Raw genomic sequence first — 11,811 nt, 5'->3', positions numbered from 1 at the left:
TTAACATCCTAATCCACTCAGCGATCCAATTCTGTCCAGCTTGACACCAAAACAGCCCCTGGAGAGGCCCTTTTTGCTTCTGCCTCGGTATCTTTGGGGTAAACTTAGGAGGTCACTGAAGATCCTCTGGACAGCACTATCACTCATGGACATGCTCTCAGGCTGGTCCCTGGTGTTTCGGGTCCACTGAAGTTCAGCGTCTTGCTGATCAAAGGCACCTGTTGGGATCATGTCATCTTGCTCACGGTCCCTCTCTTCTGAGACCAGGGAATGCTCCAGGTCCTCATCTAACAGTTTGGACAGACTCTGAAAAAAGGGAAAGGGAGATGGTGGAGAGGGAGAAGAGAAGAAAAAGGAGGGGTTCTGGAAACTCTGTCATTATTTTAGTATAAGCCATGCTCAGTGCTAAGTTTGGAGAAACTTATTTTGAACATTTATCAAAAGATTAAAGTACTGAAGTGATTTCTGAAGCTGGTGATGGTTATCTTTAGTTTCTTCTGTCTCACCAAGCTGCTCTGAGCTAACACTGTATGCTGTCTCAAAATGCTCTAAGGCTCTATGCTGTTACGGTATTCTATAGTTCTGAGCTGACAAACTGCCAATTAAGTCTTTCCTGGAGCTGGGTATCTGGGGTAAGGGATAAATTGTGGAAGATGTCAGAACAGGCTTTTTCAAGAGTGAATAAGGAACAGGAAAAAATAGTTGATACCTTGGAATAATAAGAGAAGTGATGCAATGACAGGAGATATGCTGAAATTGGTGCTAGAAGGATTATATATTTCTTTACAGATTGGGAGGTTACTTCTTATTTGGGAATACCAGTTCCCTAGTCAGGTAGCTGAAATGTGTTTTGCTAATGACTTGGAATTCCTGCGCACACAAATGCACACACGCACATGCGCGCGCACACTTCCTATTTTTCTCATGTTCTGCCTCTGGGACTCGCAAGCAGGGACTGCATTACTGCACTACTGAGTTGAGGGGGAGATCATGCAGGTACAACCCATTAATTCCTTTTTCATCTTAAACCAGGAGCTTCAGGGAGGATCATGCAGGTGACTACTCTAGGGGTCTAGATCAGAGTCGTTCCAGAAAAATTCCTTTTACTCCAAAATTTTATTGCTTCAATCAGTCACAGGATGACCCTAAATCCGCAACCCCCAAATTGACCCCACAGGAAAAAACATTTTCCTTTCATTTGCCTCATGTGATCAGAAATTTAAATCCAGTAATCGATTACTTTAGTTTCCTTCCATTTAATAACTCTGTGTCTGCCCACCTCAGGGTTCCTGCTGTCATGACCTCTTTGAGTGTCTCCTACTGCTTTAGCTGGATTGGAAGAAACAGAGCTAATCTGAAGTGTCTAAGTCTTAAAGAAGCATCAGCTTCTTTCAGTTCTATTGAGCAGCCAGTCACTTACCTGTAAGCTGGAAATGGGCCTGGCCCTTGCCTGGTTTTGACTGACAATAAGCAGCAGAAGGAATCCAGGGCAAAAAAGAAGTTTCAGGTTCATCTTCATGTTTCGGTGTCTCGGATTTCTCCTCCCCTTGAGTCTCTCCAGTTCAGTGTTGCTCTGTGTCTCCAGCTACCAGCCTTTATATCTTTCTCCAACCCCTCCCAAGTCTACCTTTTGAGTTCCTGCCAGTGCAAGGATTGGTTTGAGGTTCTAATATGTTTTCATCCTCCTAGGAGGAGGAGGAGGGAGGAAATAGTTCTCTTTTCTGATGGTGAATAAAAGGAGCATTCTACACTTAGGCAATGCAGCATCATTCTGTTGCTGTGAATCTGAAGGTCTCTGCAGCCTGCTGTTGTGGTGCCACTTACGTATGTCAGTTTGCTTAGCTCAGTGTTCCTTGGGCTGACTGCTAAACCTTTCCTTTCCCTTCAGAGAAAAATAATTGTGAGAGAAGTATAAAGTGAGACAAGAAGCAAATTGTATCCTCTACACATTCACCTGGCTCCTTTGTCACCGTGAAGTACCAAATCAGAGGGACGGGGGTCTCATAAAACAAGCTATATAAGAACTAAGTGTTATTACCTAACATAATAATATGGCATTAGTAACCTATGAGACAAAAGAGTGTGATTTGGAGAAGAAGGGAAATCCAAGTCCTGAAAATATGACAAGTAAGTTGCATTAGTTACTGGCCTGAGTGACTGGGAGTGTGGCTGAAACCAGGCTGATATGCACAGAAAGCTGCTACATAGCTTGAGGAAGAAGTTCCTCTTTTCCCCCAGATCCAGCTTAAATTTCCTCTATGTGTTCATTCTCAGTTTATCATGCACAGTTTGTATTAAATCTGAAATTAGTCTGAAAGGAAGCACAGCTCCAACATCTTTCTTACCACATGTACAGTTACAGGGACATTAAAAAACTGCAGGATTGGTATGTGTGTTTGGTGGGTTTTTTGGTGTGGGTTTTTTTTTTTAAATTAATTGAAGCACCAGTTTCAAACAAAATGAATTCTGTGAAATGTTAGGGGGAGCAGAAGAAACTGAATCAGTTCTTAGCCAGGGTCTTGAGGGTATTTAAATCACTGTTGTTGGCCAGACCTCCCTCTACTGTAAAAGCACCTGGGAGATGTGTGGGTGCCCTGATGAAGATGTATACAGATAACTGATTCTCCAAACCCCCCATCTGTTCTAATGAGTTTTTTACTAGGTTCCATACCAAGAAGTGACCCTTTTTCTGTTTTGGGGGCAGTGGAGCAGAGCAGCAATAAAATCTGTTAAGTTGCATATTTTGTGGGGGCTTGAAATTTGGCCCCACTGAAAAATGGAAATGTTCTTGAGTATGCAATAATACATCTTGATCCTTCGCTGCATTTTTGCACACACATGATGCAGAAAGTTAAAGGGCATTAAGCTGGATCTGTATGGAGGAAATAAAAATGAAGGACCATCTGGCACTTTTCATCTGATCTTTGAGGTTAAGAGTCTTGTTGGTACTGAAAGCTTGGAAAAAATAATTCTGTGATGTGCTAGTGGGTTTAATGTTTTCAGCGTTTTTCATCTGCAGATCAGTTTAAGACATAAATGTTATGTGTCTCTAGAAATGGGTATTCTAAGGAGACAGCTTATAAATATCCCTCTATGACAGAAAGGGAGGACTGATGTTATTATTGTTTATATTATATTGTTTGGATTTTTTTTGTTGTTGATGTTGACTCAAACCACATTTGACCTCAATCTTATTAGAAAATGAAATCATCATTTCAGAGTTTTGAGGTGTGTACTTTGCAGTGTAACAAGACAGTAAGAGAAGGTCAGGGCAGTTTCGGGCTCATCTTGTCTCCTCTGAAAAAGCCTAGGGTTGTTTTGTTGGTTTGATTGGCTTGTCACAAGTCTGTATATACGAGGATAATAAATCTTCTTGACCTCAAGATCTCTGAACTTGTTTTGGGGGACTTCTGAATTGTCTCTCTGGTAACTTGGAAATATATACACTAGCACAGTCCTCATCTATGACTATGTTGATAACATCAGAATAATTAAGGTTGGAAAGGACTTCTGGAGGTCTGTGGTACAGTCTCTGCTAAAAGCAGAGCCGACTTAGATCAAATTGCTCAGTGCCTTGTCAAGTTGAGTTTTGAAAATCTTCAAGAAACAATGATTTCCTAATATCTAGTTGGAATTTTCCTCATTGCAACTCATGTCATTCCCTCTCATCCTGATGCATTGCAGCTGGATGCTGTCCATAAGCAGAACAAAAGGATGTTCCATCTCCCAAAACAATGACACTCAATGTGAGTGCATTTCAGAGAGTGCTGCATAACCTAGATAATGAGGACAACTTCAGTCCATCTAGTCAACAACTGGGTTCAAATCAGATTTACTGCAGTGGAAAGAAGTAGTTAGAAACAGAAAACCATCCAGCAAAAGTCTTTGCTTTACATTCTGGATCTTCTCAGGGCTCAGAGTAGCATCAAAACTCAGCGTCTGAATATTTTTGGCAATTTAAAAAATTGCTATTGGGGTGGTACAGTAAGATAGAGACTTCAACAATAAACTTCAGTCTACAAGAAGGGAGGAACCCCTGAGGACAGCAGAAAATATTTGGGAGACAGAAAATGGCTTTGTGCCCATTTCTGAAGTGATTTGAGTGTTCCTTTGTATGGCAAATCCTCCACATAGGGTGGAAAGAAGCATCAAGAAGGCGGCAGGTTGGTGTGTGTTGCTCATCTCCAACAGTAAATTGTTTCCTAGCTTAATGAGATATTTCTTCTGTACCGGCAGAGATCTTATTTCTTATTAAAAGAGTAGGGTTAGGGCATACTGTTCCTCTGGGGATATATCTGCCTCATCTCTACAGAGTGCTGTGAGGAAGCCAAGCTCTGAAGTTGATAGCAAGTGGCATGCTTAGATAGGTAGCATTAGAGCACTGCTGCAGTAACTCATTATCCTCCTCCTTCCTAGCTCAGTGACCCCTTTCAGCCTCCCTGTCCTTCCCAATTGCTCAGACCAGCATCTCCTGGCTCACTGCAGCTGGCTGAAAGGGCAGTGACGCTTTCGTCAAAGTGGGATCACCAAGTCCTTGATGGAAGCTGGCACCAGGGGCCCCTCGTTATGAGACATTAACATTTAGCTGTGGTATCCAAGCATTTGCCTGGTTGTCCCCCTCCCTTGCCCTCTCCTGAGTGGTCTAGCGGCTGAGCAGAGGCAGGGTTCAGTGCACAGCATCATCGTGAGCCCAGGCTTGGCTGGTAATTACCCAGCTGCAGGTGCTCTGCTTGCTCTTCTGACATTTATTGCCTCCACTTTAGGTTATGTGCTGACTGCAAGGCCCTGTTGCAGGACGGGGTGGGGGGAACTGCAGCAGCAGTTCCCTCCACAGAAAGGGGAAGTGGCACAGAGACTCTTGAGCTCACTTACTTGGCATAGAGCTGGCATGTATCCACTGGGTCTGCACCAGCACAATCCAGAGGAGAATTTGGTCTCTACCTTAGGGATGGCTGGGACTGTGTAGTGGGAGGAACTCTGATCTCCTAGAGTCTGTGATAGCCCATCTGTGGAGAATAAACCAAACCTTCACTATCTAGTGACAGAAGCAGCTTCCTTTGTGGGCTCGTCATCCCACAGTGCATGCGTTTCCTCTCTCCTCCTCCTGTCCAACAGCACGTTCTGTGGGACTGTAAAGGTCAGTAAGAGCATAGATTCAGTGTCTGTCACCACTCTTTTCTGGGGTCCCAAGAATGCATTTTGCCTTTGCCTGATCTGTTCTGCTCTCACTAATGCTCACTGATCTCTTTGATAGGGGTGAAGAGGGGATATTTTCCTCTGTAGCCCTTTGGGACGAGAAGGGGCCTAGGACACCTGAGGACAAGAAGGGCAGCAGGATAGCATTTAGTAGCAGGTCATAGGTGGTTCTGGAGCACTGGATTTTGATGGCAAAATTTTAATATTGGATTTGTCAGGCACATTTATCACATTCTGCTGATGCTAATAAAGCCCAGCAGGGAAGCAGCAATGAGGGAGGGGATTAAGTGGCTGGAGATTGTGCACAGTGCTAGTCAAATGGCTGTCTCGGTATGCTCTGTGGCTCACTGCTGCTTGCTGGGAGAGGAGTTGGGCCCAATTCTGATCTCTGCTGCAGCAGGGGTGGAAACAAAGAAGTCGCATGGGACTTCTGTATCTGGCCTGTAGCAGCCAAGATCAGTTTGACTTCCCTCATTATCCCCCAGTGCTGGCACTTGGATGGCATTAGGGAGAGAAGTGCAACATACACTGATTCACTGGTGGGTGTTCCTGTCCCCCTTTCAATGATTCATCTCCCAAAGGAGCTTTTTCTTCATGGATAAGGGCATTTTTAGGTTCAGTGGTCCTCCTGTGTGGTTTGATGCTAAAGATCCTTGACTTTGCTCTGTGCTAGTCTTGCCGATGCTTATAACAATTTTTCTGTAAATTTGTTTGACATCTAGAGGCAAGCTGCTTTTCCCAAGGTACTTTAGGCACACAGAGAGTCCCACTGCCTGTGGTTCAGCACTCTTCAGCAAATGGTATCCTCAGCTGTCAAAGGAAAAAGTGGAGAGGGAATGGATCAAGTTATAGATGTAAATAATAGTCGTAGAGCAGTGTAAAGCAGATGAAATGTGAAAACTGCTGGAGAGCTGGTGTGAAAAACACAGACAGCTTTTACAGGCTGTAGCACTGCAGAAGATTCTCAGATTAATCATGGCAGGATGATGGGAAGAAAGGAGAGGTTTTGTGTTAGACAAATGTGAGAAGCAAGCAGGGAATGAAGGCTAGGCAAACTTTGTTGGATCAGCTGAAACAAAACTGAGTTTTTTGGGGGATCCTATTAAATGGATCCTTAAACAAATAGGAAACAAGCTGAGGTGTTTGGAGCAATGCCACAAGACTTCTGGGTGGTGCCTGGTGAGAGGCAGAGGCTTAAAGAAGTACTCCTGTTCCATAAATCCTCACCTGAAACTGTATTTTTGGCTAAGCTTCATCTCTAGCAAGATGAAAAGCATCTTGCTGCCCAGTTGTTTGGGAAAGGTGGGAATGTCTATGTAGGCAAGTTGTAGGTATTCACACTGCAACTGAAAACATGGATTAGCTGTGCATGGTTTTAAACCATGTAGGTCTTTTTAGTCCTGTGGCAGCCAGTCTTCCTTCCCCCTGATCTTTAAGTTGATCTTCAGAAATTCTTAGGCTGATCTTGCACTAAACTGCTCAGAATCTGAGTCTTTAATTCTCTGTGTTGTATTAGATACCTTTGGTATTTGAACTGAGGTCTAATAGGTCTACATATTATTGCTTTACTATAGAAAGATTGGACTTTCAGTGGGAGCTAGATCAGGCCTTGGTTTGTAAAATTGTTTGTATAGCAAAGCATACAGCTAATTAGCAGCTGAAAGCAGAAAGGCTGGTGCATTAATTTGCAGTTCATAACCCCTGACAGGAGGAATAAAGAGAACCATTCCGGGGCAGCATGGAGATTACATATCCCCAATTGGTTTGAGCTGAGAGAGATTTCCCCAGCAAAACTAGGTGGTCATTCCTGTGAGATCCCACCGAGCCTCTTTACTTCGGGTTGGCTGCCTTTGTGGTTAATGAGGTGTGTGGTGACCTCTCCTGGTGAATACAGAATATGCCTCCAAGTTCGGTTAGAACAAGTTCTGGTTAAAAAAAAAGAAAACAGATCAGATACTGTGAGACGTTTTGATAAAATGACCACTTCAATCTTTGATTCAAGAACATGGTATGTACAGTATGAGAAGGGACTGAATGGCTCTTTTGCAGGCTTTAGACTCTAGTAGCCATGTAAGTATGTGTGAGTGGTTATGTCTTGGGATGGCACATGGTATGTGTGTGGTATATGAATACCTGTGCATGATATTTAAAAGTTTGTGTGTACAGCAGAGTGTCAGATGTTCTGTTGGGTGGCTAAGTTTAGATCCACCACTAGGTGTGATGATCAGGACTCTTACAATGGATTTGGCAGAATGTACATTTCTGTAAGAAGGGATGGGAATGGGAGGACGTTTCTTAAAGCATTTTGTCTGGGGTGACATTTGCCAGGTTTTTCTTTGCAACCTAGTGCATCCTGGAATAGCTTGGAGCAGTGTCAACAGTGCCCATTGATCTAGAAGGTTAGCTAGCCAAGGAGCCAAATAAAGGGGCAAGAGGTCACACTATCCCATTGTGCTATTTATTGCTGCATGCCATTTGTCAGTATAAAGCATGCAGAAGGAGAAGCCATTTCTAGAAATGGCTAAACAGCTACAGGAATGAAATGGCACCTGTCCTAGAAGTTGCTGTGGTTGTTTACTTCCCCTCTCCCTCCCCTAATGGACTGGTGATGAACCTAAGAATAACTTGACTAACTAAAAATGTAGCCATTACATAAAGTCTGTCCTCCACTAAACACTCTGTAGATTTTCTTCAGCCTGTGGGAGAATGGCACTGTGCATAACCTTAATTTTGTATTCCCAGAGCAGGATCCCAACTGTTCATTAGTTTTGACACATCTCAGATCTGTGGACTTTCCTTGACTAGAGAGTTGTGCAGGTAGGTGCCTGCTTTTTGAGATCAGGAAGGTAAACTATCCCAATTTTTGTTGGCAGAGAATTCATGTGTGTATTATTCTTCTTCCTGCTAACGTTTACTGTCCTCTTCATCAATGCTTCTCGTCAGTTCAGGCACAACTGGATACTTGCATGTGTCGACACTTGCTCAGTAGGATTAGAAGGCAAATCCTTCATGTCACAGCTTTGCAAGCAGTTGGCTGTGCCAGGGAGACCATCCTGGAAATCTGCAGTGGATGCACGTTAGGCTATGTGTGAACAGAAAGAGAGCTCCTTCCTGCCTCAGGTGGGTGAGCTGCAGTAGGAGGAATGCAGCCTCATCCAGAGCTTAGCTAAGCTGCTCTTTCTTAGTAACTCAGTGTAGCTATGGTGACTCTTATCACCCACTGTTCTTGATTTGACAGCCCTTCTTTGTTTTCCCAGAAAATACTCACCATGTTCGCCAAGCTTCTGGAAATAGCTACATCCTTTTGTGGTGGAGGATGGCATGGCCATGGGCCAGAGGGGCAGGATATTTTAGCTGTTGCTTGTCAGCACAGTGAGATGGGCAAGTAGCATTTCAAAAACTAACACTTCTGAAGCTACAATAAGGTGCTCAGGCTACAGGGCTGGAGCCTGTGTTCATGCTTGAGATAAACTACACTGTCAGCGCCACATTCACACCTCCCCTGTCACATTAGGCACCCCATGGTCCTGCCTTTCCCACTAGTCACTTGCTACAAAGCCTGAGCACAGGGGTATCAGGCCCTGTGCCTTCACATACAGAGTCCCCAGGGGCTGCATTGCTCCATGTGCCCTTGTGGTGACATTGAGGTGTATAAAGGAAATATTGTGGATTGGAATAGGTTTGTCACCGAGGATTGTCACCCTGAACTTTGGACTCAGCCACTTCTCCTTGGGATCCACTGTCTAGCCATTGCTGTCTGGACAAAAGAGAAATGAGTCGACTGGCTATATCTCAGGGCTTGCGGTGTGAGTTAGGGGATGTACAGTACCGGGGCTGCTTCCTTGTGTGAATACAAACACCAAATGCGCTGTCTGAAATGGCAGAGTTTGTGGGAAGGCAGTTAAATCTGCCTGTGGATGCTGAGGAAAGCAATGATTTCACTCCAAGTTACCTACAGTCCCTGTCTGTAAAAGTTAATTTTGTGTCAAATGTTTAGTGGCTATGGGCTGAACAGAATTATTCTGGAATTACAGGATTTCATTTAAATAATTTACAGGGACAAAAGACAGTTCTGTTAAGCAACTGAATGCTGCTAGAAAGCTGAAACCCTTGGGGCTGTGCCAGTGGGTAGAAGAATCATCCTTCTAATGAAAATACTTTAATCACTGCAAAACCAGAGTTTAAACCTAGCTTCAGGAAGAGGACAATATGGAATTCAAAGGTTTCCTCCTACGTGTATGGTGTCAGCTTCAGCTCACAAAAGAGTGCTCCTTGTAAAGGCAGGTTGTATCATACCCACACTTCCAATGGGCTTATATGGATGAGGAAATGAACAGGATTTTTCACCAAGCTGAAATGGTCCTCTGTTCACTAAGTGATTGGAGAGTTAAGGTTACTACTTAAGTTAATATAACTGTCAACCAGACTGACAATCCATGAGACTGGTCGCTGTTGATCAGCTGGATGGATACAGATTCAGTTCTCTCTCCCTCTAGGTGTTTCAGTCCAGGCCTTTGAGGATTTTCAACCTATATGGGGCTAAATTCTTTACTCTTATAAATGATACAGCTCTATTGATGTAGGAAAGGTTTTGGCCATCTGCACAAATGAAAAAAAATTGGCTTACATCTCCATGTGTCCACAGACAGCTTCATGTATGCAAGTCAGCAAATAGCATTTTTACATACAGTTTGCTTGCACTCAGTGGAGCGGTCAGGCTTGAGTAGCAGCTGCACATGGAGAGGTTGTGCAGCATGGCTGTGCATGCCTGATAGGCTATAGGAAATGTTGGACTCACTTTCCTGTCAGTGATTTAGCTCTGTGGCCTGTTAAAAGGGGGCCCTAGATGCCACCTCTAAGCCTGAACTTTAACACCCTGTTACATGCTGTGCCCCGCTGCAAGTGAGTAGGATGTCCAAGAGTAAGTTTGATCCATGTCTATCTGAACTCCCTGATCTGGGAGCAATTTCTTCTGTGTATCCACTCACTCTCTCCCCCAAGACTGGTCTCTGTCTGCTCTTCTTAGAAAGCTGGATGGGAAAGCTATGCAATAGTAAGCAGTAATGGAGAGGTAGGGTAAAAATACAGCCACACGATCTGAGTTGGACACATTACTAGTCCTTTTTAGAGGAAATAGTGCTTCAGTGCTTTCTGAAACATGGGAGAACCCTCCAAAGGTTCTTCATTTGAGCAGTCAAAACCCATCTTTGAAAAAACCCATCTTGTGAACATCTGTGTTTACATCTATGCTGTAAACCCTTAACTGTGTTTAGTTAAAACCGACATGCTAGTATGGCTCCTCTTTGCACAGCTGATAGATGCCACAAAACTTCGGAGGCAGAGAATGCTTTTAGTGTCCCTTGCCTACTGGAGATTCTTCACATAACTTCTGCATTGTTTGACCAAGAGGATTTGTTTTACCATGTCACCTCCCTGAGGATAACAGCACATTTTTTGCCTAGTGTTGAAGTGTGAAGACCATTGTGAGGCATGACATCATATCTCAGGCCAGAGCAGATCAGGAAATGACCAAGAAGGCCTAAAATATTGGCCTGTGAAGAATGAATGGAGGAGAGAAGGGATATGGTACAGCAACATTCTTTAGCCTAGATAGGTCAGATGCACCTGACGAGTGTAATAGGACCAGGAGATCTTTCACACTTTAGCACATGATGATATTTCAGTGCAGAGAGATGGCTTGTGAGAGGTAGAGGTGAACTAGGGTGCAAATCTACTAGACGACATGCTAATAAATCAGAACTGCCCTTAGACAATAAGGAGTAAAGGGGATATGGGCCTGAAGAGCTAGGCTGCTCTGAATCTGACCTTTCTTTAACTCTAGAAGGCTTAAAATGAATTCTGGGTCCCAATCTCTAACACAGCTAGAACAATAATTCCCTCCAGACACATCAAAACTACCTGTGAGGAAAGACACATATGTACATTAATGGCTATGACTGTTTTGGAGGGGTGGAAGGGAAGGAAGGTGGTAATAGGAGAAAAACAGCAAACTACATTTTTTAGGAAATTCAATGTTTTTTGCAAAAAGAAATCATTATAAGTATTGCTTCATAAACTGAATAGTTTCAACTATTTTTGAACTGGTGTAAACCAGAAGGGGATTAGTCAGTTTAAAAAAAAAACAAACAAAAAAACCCCAAACACCAAAAAGGGGTGGGGGGAGGTTTGTAATGTAAATTATCTCTGAGGTCTTGCTCAGTGTGTTACAAAGCTGAGGGTTTGTTTTGGTTCAAGGTTCCAACAGCCATGGGGCTTATCACTGAAGTCAGAGCCAAGACAAACCTTTGGGTTGGGTCCTGTCAGTCTCATTTTGCCCACAGCACAGGAGGCCTTCATTAAAGTCCTGACAGACCTGACTTGCAGACAGATGTCATGCTGTCTTGCTGCTGGTTTTGTAAATAATCTGCTCTCTAAATTGCTAAAGCACATTTCTCTCTCTCTGTAGTTCTTTCCCCTTGTTTCCTTGTGTCAAGCATTGAGAGCAGGATGATTTAAACTAAGACTTAGCTGCTTTTAGGTCTTTTATTCTGTAATTTTATGGGGGACAGGATTGGCCAGTGATTAAAGTATTGCTTTGGAAATGTGCATCACTTT

The 11,811-nt window shown here is 43.5% G+C and overlaps 1 protein-coding gene across 1 annotated transcript; it reads right to left on the bottom strand.

Moving 5' to 3' along the window:
- On the bottom strand, window positions 1–1,513 carry NPPC (natriuretic peptide C). The gene is made up of 2 exons (XM_010577304.1): window positions 1,421–1,513; window positions 1–306 (listed from the first exon to the last, which is right to left on the bottom strand). The coding sequence occupies exons 1-2, from the start codon at window positions 1,511–1,513 to the stop codon at window positions 1–3; spliced, it is 399 nt and encodes a 132-aa protein (XP_010575606.1).
- Window positions 1,514–11,811: the final 10,298 nt, after the last annotated feature.

This window comes from Haliaeetus leucocephalus, unplaced genomic scaffold (genome assembly GCF_000737465.1).
Source record: "Haliaeetus leucocephalus isolate CR32 unplaced genomic scaffold, Haliaeetus_leucocephalus-4.0 Scaffold556, whole genome shotgun sequence".
Taxonomy (NCBI): Eukaryota; Metazoa; Chordata; class Aves; order Accipitriformes; family Accipitridae; genus Haliaeetus; species Haliaeetus leucocephalus.
The sequence above is the reverse complement of the archived record's forward strand: the minus strand, read 5'-3'. Positions and strand labels throughout refer to the sequence as shown.